Here is a 27,457-nt window from a genome sequence, read left to right as displayed (position 1 = left end):
AAGGTGATTATTCAAAAAGCCACCAGTAGTCACGTGTTTGCCTCAAACGATGCAACATGTAGAGATGTCTCAAACTAATGTCAAAAATTTAACTGAGCAAAAAATTTGCATCGTCCCAAATGTACAGTGATGGAGACTCTGCAGGGAATGCGACTTCTGGTGACATCAGTCTGAGACCAAGTGGAACAAAAATTCATCTGTTGGCAGCTAACATCTGTTCATTAGTTTCAATCACTGTTTGGGGGGACAAAAGACAAACTTTCCTTCTGTTAAATCTGAACAAAGGATCATTTTTTGAATGAACACATTCAGTGTTTTTAATATTTTCAAAGAGTTACCCAAACGTTTTCATCAGTAAAGATTAAGTTTGATGACCTCCCCAGTACCGTTAATGACCTCTCTTGTCTTTTATTGATCCATTTGCTTCTATGCTTTCTTTTTCTGTCATTCCTTTTGGCTCCAGCTCTCTCCAGTCACGTGCTGCTGGCTCCTGCGTTCCCTCTGTGTCCTTAACAAGATCTGCAAAATTAGATTTCAAACTGCAAATTAAATAGAAACAGATGCTGGAGCTCTGCACAGGACAGCAGGGAGCTGATGATAATAGGAGTTGTAAAAAACCCCAAAAAAACCCCCAAAAAGCACAAAATGAAACCGTTTCTACTCCATCCAGTTGAAAATGTGATTGGATCTAAACAATAGATGAATCCTCGCTAATCTCTGACATGTGCTTTTTTCTAAATAATAATCACCACATGCCGCAAAATATTTCTGGACTTACAGCATGCCCTTTCCATTATCTGTGTTTCTCAGTTCTAGCCTTGTCTTTTAAAGTTCGGTTGTTTACAGTGAACCAAATGGCACCCATTTTCTCTCCTCACTACAACACCACTGTGGCATTTTCTCACATTTTGGAAGCAGTCTGGAAATGCTTCATTCTCTTAGGTAGAAAAGTGCCAGATAAATCTACATTTATGCAGGATTAATCCCTCCAGGGGTGACTTTTTAATATTTCATGCTCTATTCACTAGTTTTTAATCCCATATGGAGATCACATGTATGTGATCTTCCTCCCCATGCCCGGGTATTAATTAAAAACCTGTTTTGAATCAAAATGCTGCAATAATTGCCAGGAGAGAGAGCTCATCTGACCTCATTTCATAGGTACACGAACTTCTTACTGTCTACCAAGTCGCCAAAGAAAAACTGAGAGGTAGGGTTGGGACTGCGTTGCATTTTAGCCAAGTGCTAATGAAAGATCCTTTCAAAGACAAGAAGATGGTACTTTTAAAATCAGTTCTTCTATGCAATAGTCACATTAGTGAAAACAGTCGCTGGCTGAAGCAAAACGAGACTATGAAATAGCTGCTTTGAAAACAGGGACCAGGTCAGCAGCACTCACCAGCTGCAATGTTTGAACTGACTTTGATGCATCAAGAGGATAAAAAGGCAACACGTCAGAATCACCTCCTGTCAGTGTGTCATTCAAAGGTGTCAAGTTACCAATTGCATGCAATTTGTCATAGAATATGACACATTAAAATTGCACATTTGTTGTCTTCTAATGCAACTCTGTTGCTGTTTACATACACAGGAATGCATATCAAAAATTAACATTAACAAAAATTAACAAAATTAACAACCCTAACTGTTCACAGTAAGAATCCACATTGAGCTGTGGTTCAAAGTGGTTACTCAGAGGTAGAGGGTGTTGGAAGCTAAACCAACCAGTTGGTTGACGCAATTGCTTGCAATCATTCACCAAAAAACCAAAAGATTCAGGGCCATAACCAGGTTTCCATTTCACTTTCACTCTCATGTGAGTGGATCATTGAATGCATTAACATTTGATCATGCCAAAACATACACCAAAGAGTAGTTCTGAATCCAACCCTGACGTTTGAGCCTACATACAGAGACAGAAGTTTTTTTCTTTTCTAAACTTTACCCGAACTCTAACCTCTTTTTCATGATGTCAGCCCTTTTTTATTCTCCGTTCGGCTCTAATTATGATTGTATAGTTGAAATTTCACATGTAGTCTCAAGCACTTTGTGTAGTCAGTGAGAGTAGAAAAGTGCTGTAAAAATGGAAGTAGATTATGTTACATTACAATATGAATTAGAACTGACAGTTATCAACTTACTTGCACTTACAACACAAAGCTGAACACGTTCCTACTGATCTGCAGGAAAAAGAAAAGGAAAGAAAAAGAACACGTGAAGCTAAACTTTGCTTGTTGCTTGTTCATTTTAAAGCTGCCGTCCCACAGAAATGTGCCTTCATATAAATGAACACCTCCATTTCATTTATATATAGTTTTTGGGTTTTTTTGCTGTTGTTGTTTTTTATTCGAAATCACCTGCTGTGATGTGACTCAGACAAAATAAAATTAAAAAAAATTCTGGTCCAGAACAATGAGCTGCTAATATTTTAGTGCCTACATCCCTCTGGAATATTAATCATGTCCTGCGGGGGTTACTTTGTAAATTAACCATCTGAATGGCTCAAAAATGATCTGCTTTTAAATGAATCTTATGCTCTTATGCGTCTGCAGCCATCAATGGATTATGTGGTTGAGGTTTCAGGGACAACAATGGACTGCTAGCCCCCCATTAACCCCTGTTACTTCCCTTTCTTGCTTTGTGTTTATTATTCTTCTGCCAATTATTTTAGGAATATGCAAACAAAGAATCTGAAACTGAGCTGAAGTTGTGCTGCAGAGTTTCAGCCTTTGTGTCCAACACGTTGCTTCAGACTGAGATTCAGATTCTTCCTGATGGATTTTCATGAAATATGGTTCAGACATTTATGGTTCTGGGGTTTAATGTCAGGTTGACATTTGCTGTTTCGGGTCAAATATCTCGACTACAGTTAAATGGATTCCCATGACATTTGCACATTTATGTCTCCATTAAGAGGAATTGTCATAACTTCATCATCTGGCCTTTAATCTAGCGCCGGTACAAAGTGGGCGCCAAGCAGTTTGACACATTGATTAATGATTGGAGTCTGGTTAAATGAAAAAAGAAGCATAAATACACATCTGTAACAACATGCAACCACAGTTCTCTGCATTAAAATAATGCACTGTCCACACGCCTCCTCCAGCTGCATTCTTATACAATGTTCCCTTTAGATGAGAACCAGTAACCATAACTGGACAAAATGGAGTCAAGTTTGGTGTGCCTGACTCTAAATCCCTCCCCAACAAGTCAAATATTAAATGTGAAAGTGCCAAAAACAGTAGTTATGTTAAGGGCTGGTTTTAAAAGCAATCAATGCCCATTCGATCCCATTATAATTCCAAACACTTAAAAAACACACACACACTTTATGGAGACAGTTTGCTAATCGAGCTAACTAGCTGATAATTTAGCGATCAATCCTCTTATCTAAATATGGTAACCTCTAGATCCAAAAGGTGACATGTGACTAATTTTGATTGTTTAGTCTAAATGTGAGGGTGGATATGTCCATATTTTATACCCAATAGTCTACAGTCTGCTGTAAATATGAATGACTGGGGAATTTGGTCCAGCTAGATCCTACTTTCCCAGCTGTTATGATGTGATTACATTTGTTCAAAATGTCACTCTGCTGCATTGTTTTTATCCTTCATGACTATAGTGGAAAAAGAATAATCATAAGCGATAATAAGCTAGCTGTAATGAGAGCTTCAGTCTGATTAAAGAATATTCTACCCATGGAACTTCTGATGGTCATCTCTCTGCAGGTCAACAATGGCAGCACCACAGACTGAGGTCATGTGTCTTTATTGGGTACTTTAAAATGTTTTATCAGACTGACAGGGTAGTTTTCTAATTTCTATATGATATTTAGACTGGAACGTCAGACATACAGACACATGGGCAGACAGACAGAGCAGATGGTGAAGAGCCATGTTTACCATCAGAGTAGGCGTTTGATCCAGCGGAAAAATATTTCAGAAGAAAGATGGAGCTTTAGGACATAAAACATCCTGTGCAAACTGTTAAAACACATCCACATACAAAGGGAGCTCGTTAATGGGAGCTAAGCCATCTGGGTGGTTGATTATATGGAGAAAATGCAACATTAGGAAGTTATTTTCATTGTGCAGGTGGCAAAATAGATGTAGTAGCAGGAGGACAGCACAGAGTATTACTTAATGTTTTACATGATTAATAACCTGGTAGTGTTATCTGGGTAAACACACTCGATGTCATAAATACACTCGAGTGCGCAGTGTTTGGCAGCTGTCACCTGAGAAGGACTTTAATGCTACAGTCAGCAGTAATGTGGAAGTTAGCCAACCTCTCTGTGTGTGTGTGTGTGTGTGTGTGTGTGTGTGTGTGTGTGTGTGTGTGTGTGTGTGTGTGTGTGTGTGTGCTGGAGCTTGCTCTTAAGTGGAGCATCTCTAAAATGATTTCCCAGGTCGCTGAATGATGTAATTGTCCCTGCATCACTCACTCTGTGCTCACACTGAATGCACGCACACGCACACAGTGTTATTTCCACAATATTATTTTGCTGCCAGTTGAGCTCACTGTATTGAGATGAAAGTTTGGTTTGCTGACAATTTAGGTCAGGTGCACGCACATCTACACACACACACACACACACACACACACACACGCACAGATACTTTATAGTGTGAAAGAAATGTTCACCTTTTTGGCTTTACTTTAGATGATTCAGGCCAGTAACCAGCTGGAACACGAGGTCTGTGTGTGTGTTGGTGTTTAACCCTGTGAGGTCTCAGACATGGTGGGTAAAGTGTGTCATAATCTCTGAAGGTGACTGGTCACACTCCTTATTTGTATCCTCGGATGCTGTTAGAGTAGCTTTGCATGATTTTCAGATCAAAATGAGCTTTATTTTATACCTGACCTTGGTGCAGCCCCTTAGAGCTTGTTCTGTAACATGTCTACCTTTCAAGGATGCTTCTTTCTGATTGGCTGATCCTTGTGAACAAGAGTCAAACTGCAGCAGTCTGCACTGACAAGCAGGGTTTCCTCTTATCCAAGTATCTTCAGGGTTAACCCAGAATTTTCTGTACCGTGAAGATGGTTCACTTCAACATGTTGGCTTATGCTGCAGACCAAGCAGGTGTCACCACCTTTAACCTATCAAATCTCCAGAAAATAGCCTCAGTAATCCTGAATCCTTCTGTGTATGCTTAGTAGTGTCGAAAGTTTGTCATTTCTGTTTAGAGTCTTTGTTCTTCCTCGATGAGCATCGGTAACGTTCAGAAAGTAAGACAAAACTGTATTCATTTTTCCCCACTGGCTGCAGACATTTTTTTTAAATTTATTAGTAACAGTATTTGATCCCTATCAGGGCACTTGTTTTATTTTATATCACATTTTACTACATTTCACACGTAGCCTAGTCCAAGACTGCATTTGAATTCTGTTTGATGTTTATTCTTCAGCACCGAGGCTGTGGATGAGCAGATAAATCTAAAACCTTTTTCACGTAAATAATATTAATAATGTATACTTTATTGATCCACGTGGGTAAATTACTCTCTCTGCATTTGACCCATTCACTCAGTGAAGCAGTGGGCAGCCACTAAGCAGGCGCACTGGGGAGCAGTGTGTAGGGACGGTACCTTGCTCACGTCTTCGTACTGTAATCAGATAGAGAAACCCTCAGATTATCTTAGGGGGTTTCATGTGACCACGTATCCTGATTGCCGATGTTAGGGTGAGTGGATTTAGACACCAGAAAGATACCCAGATATGTTGAACTTAATTCGTGGTGCAGCACCCAGGTTGGCGTGCATGAGATCACTGCAGTTGTGTCTAAAATTCTTCACTTATTCACGACTCTTTGAAACTACATATAGCTCATCTGCATTATGGGGAAAAATCCAAACACCTGCCAGATAATTTTCTCTGTGCTTTTAGCTGACATGCATTTTTCTCGTGAGTATCTGTTATTATATTTAGCTTGTTTTTTTTTTTAACTTACATTAAAAGTGATGATGGCATCCAATACATTTTCCTAGGTCCCATCTAGGACGCTGAGACACAACATGAAATGGCATCCTAGTCTCAACCTGCCACAAAAACAACTTTTCAATTAAAAATAGATGTTGTATTTATTATTCAGCAGATTTGCAAACACAGGAGTGTGAATTAGTGTCGAGGTGAGCTAAGGACAAAATAACTAACTAGCAAACAAAGTTGTGTGCAGATACAGCCTGAGATAATCTACTAAACACATCTCCAACATAAGCAGGTCACGGCTGTTCACTCCTTCAGATCAAACTTCACAGGTTACAACAAACACTGGAGTGACAGGCTGGGAGATGAGGAAGTGAATGATCCTCTGCAGGTGGCAGCCATCTTGGCTCCTTATGTAGGATGTGGTCGTCAGGCTGTAGATTAATTAGAACCACTTAGCAGTCACACTCTAGGACTATGTATACTCTTTCACAAAAGAAGGAATCGCCATTCACACAAAATATGAAGTAACATTTTCATTTGGTGTTGTGAGTTACTTCAAGTAAACCATGTAAGGGACATTAATAGATTTGGACATTGTGGGTGAATTAAAACAGTAAAACAAAGAAGAGTGGGCTAAAAGTCCTCCACAGCAACATGAAAGACTCGTCCCTGGTAAATAAGTCAATAAATCATGCAGACCAAAAGACTGATATCTTCATGTCACGCTAATATTTTACCGTCACTTAAAGTTGTGATATAATATTAGTGCTCAAACCAGTGGAATCTTCAGCCTCTAAGCAGTTCTTCTCTGGGGGATTCTTTCCAGTCGCAGTGTAATTGTCTTTCTCTGTGTGAAGTGAAGTGATCAGGCAGGTGTTCTGACTTCGCCTAATGAGTTTGTGATTTGTTTTTGTCTCTTCAGAGGTGTGTCGGTGTAATTGCTCCCCTGGAAATAAAACTTACACTCAAGTTTCACTCAACATTGTCTTTTTCATTCCAGGCAGTTGTCAGAGTTTTAATTTGGCATTTTAAGAGAAGAATGCATGATGAGAAATAAAGAAAAGAATAATGGGTATTCTTTAATGTTAGAGACTAGTGTCGGCAGTCCTGTGAAACCTAACTGGAACTTAGATGAATATATTCAAGGTTTCTTTCAAATGTTCATCAAAGTTATATTTTCAGTTCAGCACAGTAATGGGCAAATCTGATCTGACATACAGTAAATAAACATGACCCCCCCCCCCAAACCTGCTACAGAACGGTCTTAGACTTTCTCGTCTGAATTTGACCTTCGGACTAGTCTTATTGAAATCTTGTGAGACCAGGTTCTCCTCATGCAGAAATAATCTTTCAGTAGGCATAGATCTAAAGTTTTAAATAGATAAATAAATTATTAGGGAAGTGCTTCAAGGAGAACAGAGACGAGCACAGGTGTTACATCGGGTATGACCTTCCACATTCTGAAGTTTATTCTTTCACAGAGATTTACCTTTGTGCACTTTCCTACAGCTACTCTATACAGAGGAACACAGTGAAGTTATTCTGAACTAGACAACAAGCAGTCAGGTTGTCCTTGAGGTCTCCACAGAGGCAGAACAGAACACGGTCAGGTTATCATCCCCCACAAAGGCTCCACTGGGCCCAGCTCCTCAAAATAGTGAGAACTTGCCAAATAGAGAGGTCATCTCTAAGAAAATATACACTGTATATACTCAACAGACACTTTATTAGGAACACCTTGCTAATACCAGGTTTTACCTCCTTTTGCTTTGAGCTGCCGTAACTCTTTGTCCTACAAAGATAACATTGATGACTTCCTCTCAACCTTTAATGAAGAGTTTTGACAACCACATATATATGTAAATGTGGTTCAACAACCATTAGAACGGTTTCTGTGTAGCTACATAGACAGACCACCATCACCAACTTCTGATTCACACTCAGTAGATAAGCACACCTGAAATATGACAGAAGCTGCTCAGTTTAGACAAGAGCTTCAGGGGTTGTCCTTGCTTTAAAGAGGTTTAGAGTTTATTCTTGATGGCACAGATTTAACAAGGTGCTGGAAACATACAGTGGGGCAAAAAAGTATTTAGTCAGCCACCGATTGTGCAAGTTCCCCCACTTAAAATGATGACAGAGGTCAGTAATTTGCACCAGAGGTACACTTCAACTGTGAGAGACAAAATGTGAAAAAAAAAAATCCATGAATTCACATGGTAGGATTTGTAAAGAATTTATTCGTAAATTAGGGTGGAAAATAAGTATTTGGTCACCTCAAACATGGAAAATCTCTGGCTCCCACAGACCTGTAACGTCTTCTGTAAGAAGCTTTTCTGTCCCCCACTCATTACCTGTATGAATGGCACCTGTTTGAACTCATCATTTGTATAAAAGACACCTGTCCACAGCCTCAAACAGTCAGACTCCAAACTCCGCCATGGCCAAGACCAAAGAGCTTTCGAAGGACACCAGGAAAAGTATTGTAGACCTGCACCAGACTGGGAAGAGTGAATCTACAATAGGCAAGCAGCTTGGTGTGAAAAAATCAACTGTGGGCGCAATCATCAGAAAATGGAAGACATACAAGACCACTGATAATCTTCCTCGATCTGGGGCTCCACGCAAGATCTCATCCCGTGGGGTCAAAATGATCATGAGAACGGTGAGCAAAGATCCCAGAACCACACGGGGGGACCTGGTGAATGACCTGCAGAGAGCTGGGACCAAAGTAACAAAGGTCACCATCAGTAACACACTACAACGGCAGGGAATCAAATCCCGCAGTGCCAGACGTGTTCCGCTACTGAAGCCAGTGCATGTCCAGGCCCGTCTGAAGTTTGCCAGAGAGCACATGGATGATACAGCAGAGGATTGGGAGAATGTCATGTGGTCAGATGAAACCAAAGTAGAACTTTTTGGTATAAACTCAACTCGTCGTGTTTGGAGGAAGAAGAATACTGAGTTGCATCCCAAGAACACCATACCTACTGTGAAGCATGGGGGTGGAAATATCATGCTATGGGGCTGTTTTTCTGCCAAGGGGACAGGACGACTGATCCGTGTTAAGGACAGAATGAATGGGGCCATGTATCGTGAGATTTTGAGCCAAAACCTCCTTCCATCAGTGAGAACTTTGAAGATGAAACGAGGCTGGGTCTTCCAGCATGACAATGATCCAAAACACACCGCCCGGGCAACAAAGGAGTGGCTCCGTAAGAAGCATTTGAAAGTCCTGGAGTGGCCTAGCCAGTCTCCAGACCTCAACCCCATAGAAAATCTGTGGCGGGAGTTGAAAGTCCGTGTTGCTCGGCGACAGCCACAAAACATCACTGCTCTCGAGAAGATCTGCATGGAGGAATGGGCCAAAATACCAGCTACTGTGTGTGCAAACCTGGTAAAGACCTATAGTAAACGTTTGACCTCTGTTATTGCCAACAAAGGTTATGTTACAAAGTACTGAGTTGTATTTTTGTTATTGACCAAATACTTATTTTCCACCCTGATTTACGAATAAATTCTTTACAAATCCTACCATGTGAATTCATGGATTTTTTTTTTTTCACATTCTGTCTCTCACAGTTGAAGTGTACCTCTGGTGCAAATTACTGACCTCTGTCATCATTTTAGGTGGGGGAACTTGCACAATCGGTGGCTGACTAAATACTTTTTTGCCCCACTGTACCTCATACTTTTGGTCCATATTGACATGAAACCATCATGCTACACTTCCATCTTGTTCCACCACATCCCAAAAGTTTTCTGTTGGAATGGTGACTGTGGAGGTCATTTCAGGACAGTGAACTTGTTGGCATGTTCAAGAAACCAGTTTGAGATGATTTGATGGTTATAACTGTGCTCATAAAGGTCAGCAAAAACACTCAGGTACAGTAGGCTGTGAGGTTTAAATGATGCTCTTTTGCTACTATGGGGCCCAGAGAGCACCAAGAAAATATCCCCATAACCTTTACTCCAGCACCGTTGATACAAGGTAGGATGGATTCATGCACTCGTGTTGTTGATACAATCAAAATGCAGCAAAATTTGAGACGAAATCCGACCCGGCAACATTTTTCTAATCTTTTGTTGAGACTGTGAATTGTAGCCTCAGCTTTCTGCTCTTAGTAGACAGGAGGTACATTCAGTGTGGTGCGGAGACATATGATACCAGATTTTCAACAAATAAGGTTCTCTGTTTTCCTTTAAATAAAGCAACTTGAACATCATGTTGAATTAAATAAGACATTAAACATCAGAATGAGACCACAAACTCAGGAAAGTGTTTACTGATGCCACAGATTTTACAGTCTCATAGAAACTTATATTACAGATTTATTTTTCACAACCAGAGGAGCACGCCCTACTGCCTCATACTCAGTCACTTAAATATGAAGCTGCATCCATCTTTTATAGACACTTACACGGATGTGGACTTTGTCAGGTACACATGAAGTTTTTTATGTTGTTTTGACAGTTCAGAACATTTGTGTAGACTTTTTTCCCTTCATGGATGAAATGAGATTCATGGTGTATCAAAGGTCTTGCTCGAAGGGGCTCCAGATCTCGCTCTTATCAATCAGCCTGTACCACCAGGTGTTGCTTTTTTCCTCCAGCAGTCAGATAACTGAGAGACAGTTTGTGTAACCAGCATTCAGTGTGCCAGGTCACCTCACAGATTCCACTTTTATTGCTCTGCCTGCAAATGGTGATACACAGCACAATAATAAATGTTGACACAAGTCGTGGGGTGCTTTCACAGCAGGTTCAAAATAAGAAACATCATTCAGTTTGTGTTCAAAGACTTTACAAAAAAAACAACTTTACAGACATATGACTGACACAAACCCAGCTCATTTTATTTTAATAAACTTTCTGTGCGTTTATTTTCTCTGGTGTCACAGAGAAGTTACAAAAAGTAATCAGCTAGAAGCAACATGAATCAAGACTGCAACTACAACATGTGTTATGTTGTAAATGGAAATAAATGGACTAAAATATATAGTAACAAAACACACATTTGTGACAATAAAACACTGGCAGCAATAAATAGAGAAAAAATGTCAGATATTGTGTTATTATATCTTGTTCACCTCTTTGCTAATGACGAATCAACTCCATCAGCTGTTTATCACATCAAACGAGTCTGTTATATTGTGATGTTGGATATTAACCTCCTAACACGGTCAGTACCAACTTGTTGATTGTTGAGAGGTTAATGGGTGTTAATTTGTGTTTTTTTTACTGCTGATCCAGTAAGGGTCATGAGGGCAGCAGTCTAATCAGAGATGACCAGACCTTCCTGTGCCCGGCCACTCACTCCAACCTATGTATTCAGATAGAGGCTTAGGTTATTATTCTACCTTGTTAGTGTTGAAATAATTGTATTTGTCTGAACAAAGCAAACATCACCATATTATGGGTTCATCTACAGCTGGTGGTAATCACCAACAGAGGAAATGAGGTTCCTCTGTAGGCTGTCTGACCTCTCCCTTAGAGATGTGGACAGAACAGAGCATTATTCCTCCACATCAAAAACAGCCATTTCAGATGATTCAAGGATTTGACCAGGGTGCTTACAGGTGAGATGTTTCAGCATTTCCAACGGAGATTAGACCCGAGGGCACACCCAGAACATGCTGGTGAAATTGAATCTCTCAGCTGGCTTAGGAATGCCTCAGACTCCCCGAAGAAGTAAGTGTTAGAGGAGCTGGAGAGGGAGAGAGAAATCTAGGAATCTCTGCTTAGACAGGTCTTATTTTTGTACCTGTCTATTCATTAAGTAAATCACTCATATCTGGCACCCTGGAAGATCAATATTCAGTTCTAACGACAAGAGCAGCTGGTCGATTGTACAGGTTGTAAACCAATAACAGGGTTAATGAGTATTTAGAGTTGGTGAAAATGCAAATATTGGCCATCCCAACGACTGTGACTGTTTATGAGTCCTTCCATGATTAATATAGCTGAACACTCTCTTTTTTTCCTGTGAGAGAACTTTTAGGATTTAAGTGACTGGCTTCTTTTCACTTTTTCTGGTTGCTCATATTTCTTCCCATGTTGAACATGTTTTTAGTAGTGTTGCTTGGTCTTGCTTGCCAGCACTTATACAACACCACCAACTTTAATCAACTTCTGGTAATTATGACTAAAAGACTATTACGGGGCAGTAGCTTCTGTTTTAGTCAGTTGCAGCTGCGACAATGCGGTCATAACAAGTAACTATGGATGGGAAACACAAGAAACAAGCCTCCTTTACTTTAGTTCTGATCAGTCCAGAATACCATTTTAATGACTTCCATCTCATCAAATTTATAAATAAGAGAGAACATTAGGGTCATCAACAAAGAGTCACTTATGGACTTATTGTTTTGCAATGGAACTGAATGTAAAAGTTCTTAACTGCAACTCTAACAGCCTCAACTTGAATTACATAAAAAACACGCAATCAATTCAAAACTGTTCAAAATGACGAGTTTGGTGACTGCAAAGAAATGCAGGGATCAAAAAGCTTTTATCGCTGCAGCTTAAACATGAACAAAGTTCCACAGCAGTACGGCTCATCCACCCTGCCAACACAGTCAGACTATCTGAATCCACTGAAGCACCAGAACAAATGCCACGGTAGTTCGTGCTACAAATAAAGCAAGGCAGCAGCTACCTGCGACCACAACACCGAAAGTCTTGTGAAGCTTTGCTCTGAGCATTCATCAGAGCAGCAGGGTGACTGGCTAATGTGTTTTTTAGCATCTCAGTTAGAATTCTCCTAAACCTCTACTCAGAATTTATGCATAGCCATCTCTGTCTCGGCTGTTTACTTAGCCGTGTATCTCAAAGTTGGAACTTGGACACTGACTAGAACATTTGCTGTGTTTACTCTGATTAAAGCTTGGCTTGGCAATTGTGAATGCAGCTGAGAAAGAAGCTGTCTGCAGTCAGCACGTATGCTATTCAAACTGAAAATATATTCCAACACAATAAATTTAGAGGTATGCGTGCCAATTAGACTTCCTGAAACTTTCTAAAGTCTCAGTTGTTCAAAAGTGTCTGAGTGTGGCTCTTTCTCTGCATTTTATGACCATAGCAGCAGCAGGAGGAATGTTTTTAATGGAGCTTCTTAATGGAATCAGAATTTCTCACTTAGCACCCAGAGAGCGTCCCAGTTAATCCCGCAGACATGCCTTATCGGGGCTTTTAGTTTTATTACCTTCCTGTCCCTGCAGGAAGGTGGTACTGCAAATAAGTCACATCAAATACTCACATTCCTAAAATGATACCAGACTTTTGCTATACCGGTAATTTGTTGCACCGGGGCAGAGTGGCTTCAGTCAGTGTGATGGTGTGATATTGTGTCCCTGCCCTGTAGGATTCCTCCTAACATCCGAGACATAGTTTACTGCACCGGAGTCAGCCTGATGGACGAGGATGTGTGGGAGTTCATCTGGATGAAGTTTCACTCTTCCAACGCCGTTTCAGAGAAGAAGATCCTGCTGGAGGCTCTGACCTGCTCAGACAACACTTTCCTCCTCAACAGGTAGACATGGCTCGGCTGTCTCTTTCATTGCAGCTATTGTTTTAAAAAATACAACTATCTCATTGAGTGTTTATGAGGTTAAATTGCAATTCATAAAGTCATATGAATCAATATCATTGATCTACCCAACAAATATGCCCTCTTGGGGCCCATGTGAGGGCAAGTGTGGTCAGACCCACGCAGCCCTAATACAAGGGATCATCGCATAGTTGATTTGGCAGACTTTTACACCAGATGCCCTTCCTGACACAACTCTCAAAGGATTTAGGTCTCCCACATCGGGCCCGCATGGATTCTATACAGTATAACCATTTTTTTGTGTCTTTTGAGATGGTCACAGTGATAGACTGACCCATGAGTCTGAATTCTGCTTCACTATTTTTTATGTAAATGGTAAATGGTAAATGGCCTGTATTTATATAGCGCTTTACTAGTCCTTAAGGACCCCAAAGCGCTTTACATATCCAGTCATCCACCCATTCACGCACACGTGATGGCAAGCTACATTGTAGCCACAGCCACCCTGTGGCGCACTGACAGAGGCGAGGCTGCCGGACACTGGCGCCACCGGGCCCTCTGACCACCACCAGTAGGCAACGGGTGAAGTGTCTTGCTCAAGGACACAACGACCGAGACTGTCCAAGCCGGGGCTCGAACCGGCAACCTTCCGATTACAAGGCGAACGCCCAACTCTTGAGCCGCGATCGCCCAACTCTTGAGCCACGATCGCCCAACTCTTGAGCCACGATCGCCCCTGTTTTCAGGAAAGCAACAGCAGTAACAAATCTTCCCGTATGAAATCAGGATTTTGTGACTGAAACTGAAACTTGAGCCAGGAACAATGACCCTGTGCTGGAGGGGAACATAGAGACAGGCCAAGTGTGTCTGAGCATCACATATATGAATGACAGTGGTGGGATAGCATCCTGAAGTGAGATTAAGTTAACCTGTTAACATCCACTGGCATTTGTGTGCCTGTCAGGCTGTGCCAGTATCACAGTCACATCGTGTAGTCTGAATATTAAATAATTCTGCATTGCTGCTATTTTTAATCAGTTTCCTGCTGTGATCTTAATTCACATCTGGATTATCTACCTCCTGCTGTTTGTCTTTAATTGCATCTTGCGTACATGTTCTGCAAATGTCATATAATATTAAATTGTTAAGACCCTCCGGCAGATATGTAACAACATTCACATTTATTTTGAGCTGTAATAGGTGTCTGTGTAAGAGGGACCAAAAACAGACACGTGACCGACGGGCAGGATGGAATAAATAAATAGAACTTTAATTTTAAAAAAAATGTACTGAAAATAAACAGAACGTGCTGCCGGGAACAGTTTGGTTAAGACCAACTTAGACTGGGTCAAAAAAAACATTATCAGACCAAGACATGAAGGTAAAAGCCCAAATTTGGGGGACAGCATGGAAAAAATGACTTTGTTCATATTTGGAAAATGGCTCCGATACTGCAGAGTTGTGTCTGTACTGGGCTGTATTAGAATATGACAAACAAACCAGTGAACAATAAAAAATAAAAAGGTGACTAAATCCTACCTGTCAGGTGAGCTCTGTTAATTGGCGGCACACTGACAGGAAAAAATTGCAAATTGACAGAAAGGTGTGTGCAGTGAAAAGATGCCTGGGGGGCGTTACATGTGCTGAAATCCAGCTAGGTTTGTGTGTGTGTGTGTGTCTGTACACGTGTGTTTTTGTGTGACTGTCTATACACAACACTGTATTTTATCAGGGGCAACTGCCACTATCGCTCATTGAGAAAAATTGCAAGGATGAATTACACACACACTCGTGGTAAGACCGATCTGTGTGTGTGTGTGTGTGTGTGTGTGTGTGTGTGTGTGTGTGTGTGTGTGTGTGTGTGTGTGTGTGTGTGTGTGTGTGTCTCAGGTATTGATTTTCTACCCACAGTAAACTGTTCTGCAATCAGAGAGGTGGTACTGTATGTTCAGATTGCAACACACACACACACACACACACACACACACACCACACACACACACAAATCAAAAACCACAGCTCAGAAAGAAGCTGATTGGTCACACAGGAAATGGTTTCAGCAGAGGGGTTGTGGGAAAAGAGAGAGAAAATTGATTTGGTGGTTTAATGAAAAGATGGCAGTTACAAACAATGAGCCAAGCAACACACACACACACACACGCAGAGGCAGTGAAGCAACAGAAAATAAAGAAAGATGAAGGTAAACTTTGAACACGACTTTGGATGATTAAACATAAATTTATGAAACTCTTTGGCCTGCTCAGTTTCACATCTCAAAGAAAAAGAAAAACTCTCAATTTGATACGTTTACACATCCAAAAGATTGCTCTGTGTGTGATCAACATGTTTCTGTAAATCCCCTTTAAATTCCCTCCAATCCCCTTTAAGCTGGGAGTAGCTCACGTGAGTGTTTCAGAGGACTCTTTCTTGATTTGGCAGAAACATCCTCCGGCAGCTCACAGGACAAAAAAACTACAAAATGACAGCTTGACCTTTTCTAGCCAGATTACATGAGCTGTTGACCCTCACGCTCCTGGCGAGTGACACACGCGTTAGACTTCACACACTGCGACTCTCACACCAAATCCAGAAACAGAGGCTAAACAACTCTTAATATCTGAACACAAAATACACTTTACAAGTTCCAGTTGCCAGAGGTGCACAGAACTTTCTATGTGAGGTTATTAATCCATGTATGACAAAACTTTAACAGGAGGTAACAAAGTTTATTGAGCGACTTTCAACTTTAAAAGATCCATATTTACATACCACATTGTTTTTTTCTTAACTCTTTACTTCTTGAAAGCTGCTGTCATATTTCATGCATCAGGGAAGGCAGATGGAACAACACTGTGGAAGAGTGTGAGCGTCGTCTTTAAGGGTTTTATAGTTAAATTCAAAGTCAGTATTTGGAGCTAATTTCAGTCTTTATTAATATTGTGATCGTGCCAATATTTGTTGAGCATGTTAATGTGTTAGCATATATGGAACCTATCATCTCTCCAGGTAGACTTGGTACAGCCACATTCCAACATTTCCATCCTTTTCTTTGTGTCTCCAAGGCTGTTGAACCTGTCTCTGACTTCGGACCTGGTCCCAGAGCAGGATGTGATTGATGTCATCATCCACGTGGGTCGAAACCCTCAGGGTCGGAACCTGGCCTGGAGGTACTTCAGAGAGAAGTGGGACATCCTGAACGCGCGGTAAGAGACGTGAACGATCAGAAAAGCACGCAAGCGTCTTCAAGTTCTTTACATGTAGCACCTGAAATGCCGTCTCTGTCTTCATTTCTGTTCAGATACGGTGAAGCTTTGTTCATGAATTCAAAACTCATCAGTGGAGTCACAGAGTTCCTCAACACTGAGCGAGAACTGAATGAGGTGAGTGAAACAAGTGGTGGTCTAAGATCAGATTTGCACACTGTTAGACCTCTGCCTCACCACTAGGGCTGCTCAATTAATCGAATTTTAATCACGATTACGATCTGGGCTTTCAACGATCATTAAAAATGACTGAGCCGATTATTAGCCCCTCCCTCATTTATCCGCGACACCTTAAAGGCCGGTCCGTGAAAATATTGTCGGGCATAAACCGGTCCGTGGCGCAAAAAAGGTTGGAGACCGCTGATTAAGAGGACCCGAGGGACGCTTGGAAAGCTAAGCAGAAGTTATTTGGAGAGGAGAGTGACTGCCGTTGGTTGAAAGGAGAGGTAAAAAAAAAAACTTCAGTGGTGTTGCACACTATTTTATATTATTTTTTAAAGTCATTGTTAACCCTTTAAAGCCGGTCAGAGCAGCACGCTCCGTTTTGTGTAACTATTTTTAAATCCCTGTAGAACCTGAACCGTGTAAGCTAGCGCAATAATTTGTTTTGCATACGAAACCGGAGGAGTTGTACTTACATCTTATGCCATCAGCTTGTCCTCGGTCACGGTTTCCTTCCACATAAAGCTTTGCAAAAATTGCATAAAAAGCGCTTGCAGGAACAAAAACATAATATTCCAGAAACACGCTTTGCCGATCCAATCAGCTGTTCGTAACACTTCCCACAGTGAAACAGACGTCAGCGCGAACTATCGCATGTCCGCCATTTCCTGCCCGAAACCAGAAGTGATGTCATTTTCGCGGAAATGTAGTTTTTTACTTGTAGGCCTTAAAAGCCTATACTGGTCATGTTTGACTTTTCTGAATAGTTTCTGGGATGCTTAGAACTCGAATTGCACTGCTGGCAATAGTTTATTTTGATTCACGTGCTGTTTTCTTTGCAAATTTGCATCATAGGATTGTTTTTTTTTTTTTGTTTTTCCTGCAGTGTATAAAAATTGGTGTATCTCCAAAATAAAACTATGAAGACACTCAAAATAAGTTTCCTGTTGTTGTAAACTATTTTTTGCAACTTTTTTGTATTTAAAGTTTTGAGGGATAAACCTCTTAAATTTCTCCAAGTAGAAATATATGTAAAAAAACAAACAAAAACGATTTTCAAATTTTTTTTGTAGTTTATTGCACTTTTTTGCAATTAATGTACTTACTATGGACTTAATGCATACATATTATTAAAATATGGGCTATAACAGTTGTATAGCAACTTGAAATGCTCCCATAAATGGCACTACAACATGTAAAAAAATAATATAAGCTCTGGCGGACTTGGTTCTATAGTAGGTCTTAAAGGGTTAAATAAATATCGTCAAATAATCGAGATCTCAATTTCAGTGAAAATAATCGTGATTATCATTTTTGCCATAATCGAGCAGCCCTACTCACCACTACATATTTCAAATACAACGAGGGTTTCTACAGACAAAAACATGGCTGTGCCATGGGCTCCCCCGTGTCACCTATTGTAGCCAACCTTTACATGGAGGAAGTGGAAAGAAAGGCTCTTGGCTCTTTTAAAGGGAGAGTACCCAGCCACTGGTACAGATATATAGACGACACCTGGGTCAAAATCAAGACACAAGAAGTGGAATCCTTCACTACTCACATTAACGCTGTGGATAAAAACATCAAGTTCACCAGGGAAGACACAAAGGACGACTGTTTGCCCTTCCTGGACTGCGCTGTGCACATTGAAGAGAATGGCAACCTCAAGATTGAAGTTTACCAGAAGCCCACACATACGGACCAGTACCTCCTCTTTGACTCCCATCACCCTCTGGAACACAAACTTGGAGTAATTAGGACCCTACACCACCGGGCAGAACATGTTCCCTCTAAGCCTGCAGTAAAAAAGAAGGAACACACACATGTAAAAGAAGCACTCAAAACGTGCAGCTATCCTAAATGGGCTTTTATAAAGTCAGCAAAGAGGCACAGAAAAGAAGATCAGACACCAGTGAGGGATGATAGGAAAGACACAACATTGTCATCCCCTATGTAGCCAGTGTATCAGAGAAACTCAGGAGGGTTTTCTCCAAGCATGACATCCCAGTGTACTTCAGACCCAGCAACACACTCAGACAAAAACTGGTTCACCCGAAAGACAAAACTCCTAAACACAAACTTAACAATGTGGTGTATGCTGTACAGTGCAGCGAGGAATGTCCAGACCTCTACATTGGAGAGACCAAACAGCCACTTCACAAGCGCATGGCACAACACAGAAGAGCCACCTCCACAGGACAAGACTCAGCAGTCCATCTGCATCTTAAGGATAAAGGACACTCTTTCGAGGATGCCAATGTTCACATTTTGGACAGAGAGGACAGATGGTTTGAAAGAGGAGTGAAAGAAGCCATCTATGTCCACTGTGAGCGACCATCTTTGAACAGAGGCGGTGGTTTACGACACCAACTGTCTGCCATCTATAATCCAGTTTTGAGATCCCTTCCCAGATGCCTTAACGCCCACTCACATCCTGGGCCATCTGAACTCAGTAAATCAAATGATAGGGTGGGGCCAGGTTTCACAATGAGCTCACCCGAAACCCTGGCTGATTGTGACCCACACCCATTTTCACACCTTGGCTCATGTGATTAGGTAGAGGATCATCAGGGGGTCCTTTCTCCCTCTTTGGGGGGAAACTCCCACTAGGTTTAAATCTGGGACTCTCCACCATTGACCCTTAGAACTGAAGAAGCTTCTCAGATGAGAGGTGAAACGTCTTCAAGCAACTTAAAGAAGTGCAGACGCTTTTCTTTCAAAGCTCCTTAGACTGCGATGACCTGGATGACTGAGAACCTTCACAGACATAGAAACAAGTGGTGTTGTTTTTTCTTTGATCAGTAGACTAAAGATGGCATCCGATAGAAAGTGACATCTGGGGTTTAGAACGGTGTGAAGCTGCTATTTAAAAAAAAAACATATTTCCTGGCCAAGAGTATATTCCTCCCAATTTTAGTTTCACCTGAAAATCATCAAATCCCAAAGCCATCAAGTGTCAAACTGGCACAAAATCAGATTTAAAGACATCAAGATGTTCATTAAAGTGTCATAGTTGACGATGGTGAACCATGGGAAAGTGAGGAAGGAGGACCCAGGCGCGGAGCTCTGAATATCAGCAGTGCGTTTATTCACAGTGAATGGAAAAAACAACAATAAATCCCCGTGCTCTCCCCTGACTCCCACGTTGCATCCTCCGTGAAAAGTCCGTGTCTTAGTGCCCTCTGCTCCCGTGTCTCAGCACTCCCCGTGCTGGCTGCTGTCCGTCGCTCCACACCTTTCCTGGGGAAAACAATAGAAGCAGCCGTCAGGACACAATACAACCGCGGGCACACACACGCTAACTAAACTCGACCGGAAGACTAACGTGGAGTCTCACGCAATGATCCAGCATCGGTGGAAGCTCCAGCACTCTCCTACTAGCTCCCCCGACGAGCCCTGATCAGCCGCAGGTGTTTGGCAAAGGTCTTCAGAGGTGGCCCGCCTTCTAACAGGGCCACACCCACCAGGCCTAAAGGTGCTACAGGAAACAGCTGCATATACACACACATACACACATACCTGCCTATATACCAATGTGGACACGGAACAGTAGCGCAGTATCACATATAATATAACACAAGTCCATAACAGCTCAGGGACCCCCGATAGCTCAGATCCAGGTCCCTGACATAAAGTTTCTTGTTGTGTAAATTTAATTTTCCTGTGATAGACTCTGTGTACAATGTGAATGCAGCCACTATGACATCACACATTTTAAAGTTAGCAAAGTTAGGGTAACTTCACTAACTTTGCTAACTTTAAGTTTTAAGAGTTGAGTATTTTTTTGTTGTTGTTGTTGTTGCCATCTTTAAAAGTGATGAGTGAGGAGGTGGTCTGTCTGAGAATCCTGCATGGTAACACACCAGTGAGCGCATCCTGTTTAATTTCAAAAGATCTCCCTTTTATAAATTTCCCTCCTCATTTGATGAAGGTGAAAAACTCACCCATATGCTACACAGAGATTTTGATGATGAGCCAAAATGTTGTAACCATTCAAAGACAACTACTCTTTTGGATAATTTCTGAGACCGAGCCAGTGTGTTCTGATATAAAACAGACTGACCAGTTGGGACCGAGTTACTGTTTTGTGACTTTTATGAAGTTTAGCTTCTTCTTCCTGATTTTCTTTCACCTGTGTTACATATTTGTTTAGCTTCTTCTATTTAACTCTGTCTGTACATATATCCTGAGTCCTCCCTTCATCCTTTCTTGGGGCATCCGTGTTTTTCCCACTGTGTTCCAATCCATTTTCCTCCCTGCTGTCTTCGTCATGTTCTCCTTCCTTTGGAAGTTTGGATTACTTTACTGTTTCACATTAAATACTTTGTGACTCTGGACTCTTTCATTTGGCCTAAATAAATGAAGGGAAATTAATTCTTCCATTCTAAGCAAGAATAAATAAGCTATACCCTACCAGAAGGAAGATTAGCATGTTTTCTACATGCCAGTATGGGAGCTTGGAAATTAACAGGACCTTGAAATTAATCAGTGTGTAATTGTGTTCTCGAGAGGCTCACAGCTGGATCAATATTCCAAATTTACTGTTGATTACTCAGAGAAAATAGAGCTTGATTAACAACGTTAATCGTTCCTCTGTTGCATCATCTCACAGCTACTACGCTTGTTGTTTGATATGATGAAAAGATGGAAATCAGATATAATTAAATATAAAATTAAAGAAGAGAAAAAAGGTCATAGGTGTTTCTGAATAAATCTGTTTATTTAAACTTTAGTGATTAATATTCTTTCGACTTTCCTGTTGGTATGGTAACCGCATTAGGTTTGGCTGTCAGTGAAACCTCTAAACAAAAACATCATGAGTTTATATTAATGATTCTTTTTAGTTTGAAAAGGGTCTTAGGGTGAGTCACACAGGAGAGGGAAAGTGTAAAGATAACAGAAAGTGAAATCATAGAAGAGACGAAAGGTAGAAGGAGGGCGCAGAGGAGTGCTCGGTTAACGATGTGAACTGTAGTAAAGTGAGCCGAAGGGATGGATTTCTGCCCGCGCTTCACTGAATCTGTCAAACTCTGAGCAACATTAAGTTTCCTTTTTGGCTCTCAACTTAAAAAAAATAATTAATTCACTTCTTTGAACAAAGTTTCTCTTCTTGACCAAAAAGAAAAAAACACCTTAATGTTGAAAACCTGTTAATTTACAGTCCTGTAAACCAAAGTCTTCTTTTGAAATCTCCACTTTCATGCTGGAAATTTTATGTGTAATTATAAATTGTTGAAAAAAAAGTAATTTTCAACAATTAATTGATGCCTTTCAAAGACAGTTTAGCTTGAATACATCACATGTTCACATTCAAACATTTTTCTTCAGCTGTGTTTAAACAACAAAGTCTTCTTTATATAAAACCTCAGAGCTTTTTGTATTTCAGCTACTAAATGGCCAAATGTATATGCATGTGCCTTTTTGTTGCTTTGTCCAGCTGCCTTAGTTCCACTTGTAACAAGCAAAACAAATTGTTAAAAAAAAAGTTTCAAACTTGGATGCAGACCATGATCTCCTAACTAATAAATTTGCGACCTAAGACATCACCATCCCTCCCTAATGTGGACTTCGAGGCCTTTCAGGTAGGACCATTATCTCTCAGCAACCATTATTGCTGCATACGGTGCATGCACAGTTGTTGTCCAATCATCATAGGCACGAATGCTGTGATTTTGGACATTTAATGTTTTTTAGGCATTATTTTTCCAGGGTGGAGTGATTGTACAGAATACATAATAACTTAAACAGGAATTGGGTCCACATGTTTGAATTTATTATAGATTTTCTCAAATCTATGCAGGGTCAAAAGTGTTAATGAGTCAAATATAAATAATATGTACAGGCCAGTTAACATTTCCTTAGTCATCATGACTGACTACAGTTGGTCGTTTCTCTTTGCAGCACAAAAAGGATTTTTTGACAGCAGTCACTGGATTGACCAATACTCAGAAAAATGGGAAAGTCCAAGAAACTCAGCGAAGATCTAAGAAAGGAAAATTATGTGAGGGTGACCCAAACTGTCACCCTCACGTGAGAGGAAATTGGTTTTGATGTTGGGAATCATGAAGGCTCAAGCCTCCCATGAATGGAAACTGCTGGAACACCAGTGTCACTTTGACAACACCATGGACTGACAGGGTGCTGACCAAGAAAGAAGCTGTGACTCCAAAATCAACACCTTCAAGGTTGAAGGTGTTGATTTTGGAGTCACCACTGAAATTTCGAGCTTCCCACGTGTACAAGTCAAGTGCTTACGGAAGAAAGGTTTGATGGTCAAACGAGACAAAGATTTAGCTCTGGCCACAGTGAACTGAAATATTTTTAGAGGAGTAAAGGTGAGACTTTGAAACCTAAGAACACTGTACCGATTGTCAAGCATGGTGGTGGTAGCATCATGCACTGGGGCTGTTGTTCTGCACAAACTGGATGAAATAATGAAGGAGGACGACTACCTACAAATTAGATGACTGAAATTTGAACACGTTTGTTATTCCAGCAGGACAAAGATCTCAAACATACAAAAACTGTTGTTGGAATGGAGAAAGTTGGCTAAAATTAAGCTTCTGGAATGGCCTTCCCAAAACCTTGACCTCAACCCTAATTTAAATCAGTTATGGTTCCTTTGATCGCTCATCCGTTACTTGGATAACTGTGGCAATTCTAGAGCTAATACATGCAAACGAGCGCTGACCCTCCGGGTATGCGTGCATTTATCAGACCCAAAACCCATGCGGGGCGTCCTCTCGGGGGCGCCCCGGCCGCTTTGGTGACTCTAGATAACCTCGAGCCGATCGCTGGCCCTCCATTGCGGCGACGTCTCATTCGAATGTCTGCCCTATCAACTTTCGATGGTACTTTATGTGCCTACCATGGTGACCACGGGTAACGGGGAATCAGGGTTCGATTCCGGAGAGGGAGCCTGAGAAACGGCTACCACATCCAAGGAAGGCAGCAGGCGCGCAAATTACCCACTCCCGACTCGGGGAGGTAGTGACGAAAAATAACAATACAGGACTCTTTCGAGGCCCTGTAATTGGAATGAGTACACTTTAAATCCTTTAAATGAACTTTACCAATTCTACAAAGACAAATAGTCAAATATCCATCCAGAATTATGTGAGCAGCTTGTTGATGGCTACCAAAAGCATCTGGACGAAGTGCAGCTTGTAATGGGAAAGCTAACCAAAGATTAGTGGGGGGTTTATAAATCTATTTTTGACTGCAGGGGAGGGCTGGAGCAGTGGGTTCAGGGTGTGGTGTCAGGGGAGGCTGACACACACCTGAGCTCTGTCAGCTGATTGTGTCTCCCTTGTAAAAGATGTGCTGGGACCTGAAGTGGTGTGTGGAGTGTGCTACCAGCAGGGCAGCTGGAAATTTGCCCAGTGAAAAAACAGAGCAAATAAAAAAACGTGTGAATGTTGTTTTTTAAGATGTATGCTATACAATCACACGACATTAGAAAAAGAACAGTTTGAAGAAATCATTAAAATCCAAATATTTTCATGACATTCATGCTCACAGTCAGTCTGTAAACCCCAATGATTAAAGCAATTAAATAATTGTATACCCTTATTCTAAGTGGGCATGTCTGGGAAGTATTCTGCAGGCTCTGAAATACTGATGATATATGTGAATCCATTATGTTTACAGTTCAGCTGCTGAGGTTTTGTTTAATTTTATTTTATAATGACACTGTGAGGTGTGACACCGTGAGCAGAGTAGTTTCCTAGCTACCTGTAATTGGTAGCACAGGTATCTGTGTGTAGTGTGGTGCTCCACTCAGTGGAAAAAAAGCAAAATCTGTGAAGTGAATTACAAGCTGTCTTGCTAATGACCATCAAGAATGTGTACTCACTCACCACAAGTACCATTCAAGCCAAGAGGAATGAAGAATAACTGCATTTAAATGTCCATGATTACAGTATGTAATTTGAAACTGTTTATTTACCTTACACATGCCTTCCTCCGTGATGCATAAGTGAAGAAAATTAAATAAGACACTGTGAAACTATTTCAGCTGAGCTAACAAGCTATTTAATTTAAATGTAGTGAAACTGTACATATACCATGACATTAAAGTGCATCAATATAAAATACAATAAAATGTTCCAGCTTTTGCAGGTTTACAGTGCAACTCTAAAAGAATCTGTTTGAGACATGAAAACATCATCCAGGAGTTTTCAGTTATTTGCTTTAGTATCCATCTAACTTTGTGTTAACTGTTTGCGGAAGATCCTGCAAGCCCTGACCTCATTAGTTTCATCCAACACCTCTAGGGTGAGCTGGAACAGCAACTGTGATCCAGATTTATCACCCAGCATCAGTGTAGCAGCACACTAATGCTCTCATGGCTGAATGGGAGCAAATCCTTACAGCTGGGTTCACAATCTGGTCAAAACCCTCAAACTAAAAGAATGAAATGTGTATGTATTGTTGTTTTTTTTCCAACTTCTACTGGCAATGTATCTGTTAATTGTACAGAACACATTCTTACTTTTTCTCACTTCTAAAAGTGGAATTATGAAGCTTTCCCTTATTTATGTCATATATATACTCTCCCAGAGGTGGATTTTTATAATGGACATGGCACAAGTTTCAATTCATGCCTGAAAGTTATCAATGTCCACCGTGTTAGGGATCTCCATCCTGAAAAGTCCAGAAGTTGTTTCTTTCAGCACTGCGGAGGGGGGTGGGTGACAGCCTTTTTAGCATCTACAGGGGATGAATATTATTATTATTTATTTTCTTTCCTTTCTTCTCCTCTGCTGCCTTATTTACTCCTGTGATTCTTTCTTCCTTTAGTTAAAGGAGTTCATCCTGTCCAGTGGTGTGGGGGCGGGGCCTGCGTTGCCACGAGCACTGGAAATTGTCGAGGGCAATGTGCGCTGGCACCGCCTACACCGGCGGCAGTTCTACCAGTGGCTACGCAAACCTCCGAGTACCACCTTCGGCTAACACCATGCCAGCCAGCTAAAGTGAAGTGACTGCAAACTGACTGCTATGCTAACGCCCTGCTAGCTACCAGATGCAGTCGGACAGAAAAAAAGATGGACTGAAAGATCAAGAATACTGGGCAGACTGGTTTTGATTTTTTAAAAGAACCTTGATTTCAATCTTTTTAGCTCTACTGGATTGCTTTCTTCCACTTGTGGCTGATGTGGTTAAATTGGTTTCTGTGCTATGTTTAGACTGCTTTAAGGGTAGTCACTGAGACAAGAACCAGCTCCCAGATTAAAAACAGCATACAACAAAGTGAAATGACTAAGATCTTTATAAACAACAAAAAAACAAAGTTGTATTTCAGCTAGACGTCATTAGACACAGCCCATGGAGGACTACTTACTGTGGTATTAGCAGTCACGGGTGTTTCTTTCTGAGGTTGACAACGCATTTAGATATAAATGGTTTAGTGAGTTTTCCCTTTAAAACATCTAATATGACACTGATGTTTGATACTAGCTTTTCTTTTGATCAAAAAATGGGAACACAACCAGTATCGAAAAGTCAAAAAGTTTATTCTGTTCATTTGGACATAGCATTTTCAGTGGGAGAAACATTTTGTCGCTCAACCAAGTGGCTTCTTCAGTCTCAGCCGCTCAAACCAGAGCTCCTCCCTGTCCAGGATGTGTACATCCTCATCACTGAAAGAGTATTTACTTGCCTGTAGGCATAGATAGACTGCGGAGTCTGGGACTGACAAGTTAGCTCTTCTGTGTTGTGCCATCCACTTCGCCAGAGGTTTTTTGGTTTCCCTGATGTATAAATCATTTCAGTCCTCCTGGCTCTTAATAGCGTACTCTGTTTGTGTTGGAGGACCCGATCCTTGGGGTGGACCATTTTTTGGTAGCTCAGTGTGTTTTGGGGTTTAAAATCCACAGCGACTCAGTGTTTAGAAAAAATTTGTCTCAACTGTTCCGATACTCTTGACACATAAGGGATCACTACGGGTTTTGCAGTTGTCCTTCTCTCCTTGATCGCCTGGAACTTTCTTTAGGTGCCTTCCCAGCTTTGACAATTGTCCAGCTGGGATAACCGTATTTTACTCAGGACCTTCTTGATATGATGTTCTTCTGCTTCCCTGGCCGCTGTATATGTGGGATGGTGATCGCTATGTGTTGTAGCATCCTAAATGACACCCAGTTTGTAATCCAGTGGATGATGAGAGTCAAACCTTAAATACTGATCCACATGGGTAGGTTTATGGTACACATCAGCTTTTAAATGTCCCCCATTACTGATGGAAATCTCACAGTCTAAGAAGGCTAACCTGTCACTTTTCATATCCTCCCTGGTGAACTTGATGTGTTGGTCCACTGAGTTAATGTGATCAGTGAATTGTGGTACGTCCTGAGACTTGATCTCACCCAGGTGTCATCCACATACCTGAACCAGTGACTTAGTGGTGTTCCAGGCTGAGACTGTAGAAGTCAGTTGGATGAATGACGAAATGTTTTTCCCACTGAAAACTTTACGTCCAGATGCAGAATGAACTGACATTAGATTGTATGGTTTCAATCACACAATGCAATGAATTGACTAGAACGGATTCAAA

The 27,457-nt window shown here is 41.1% G+C and overlaps 1 protein-coding gene across 1 annotated transcript in view; it reads left to right on the top strand.

Moving 5' to 3' along the window:
- Nucleotides 1-26,464, top strand: part of LOC113008770 (thyrotropin-releasing hormone-degrading ectoenzyme) — a 276,012-nt gene extending 249,548 nt beyond the window's left edge. Inside the window, exons 17-20 of the mRNA XM_026146492.1 lie at nt 13,295-13,462; nt 16,543-16,683; nt 16,779-16,860; nt 25,708-26,464. Coding sequence (XP_026002277.1) covers nt 13,295-13,462; nt 16,543-16,683; nt 16,779-16,860; nt 25,708-25,860 — 544 coding nt within the window. The 3' untranslated portion in view covers nt 25,861-26,464. The remainder of the gene's footprint in view (nt 1-13,294; nt 13,463-16,542; nt 16,684-16,778; nt 16,861-25,707) is intronic.
- Nucleotides 26,465-27,457: the final 993 nt, after the last annotated feature.

This window comes from Astatotilapia calliptera, chromosome 17 (assembly GCF_900246225.1).
Source record: "Astatotilapia calliptera chromosome 17, fAstCal1.2, whole genome shotgun sequence".
Taxonomy (NCBI): domain Eukaryota; kingdom Metazoa; phylum Chordata; class Actinopteri; order Cichliformes; family Cichlidae; genus Astatotilapia; species Astatotilapia calliptera.
Note: the sequence above shows the minus strand (reverse complement) of the source record. Positions and strands in the feature narration are given on the sequence as shown.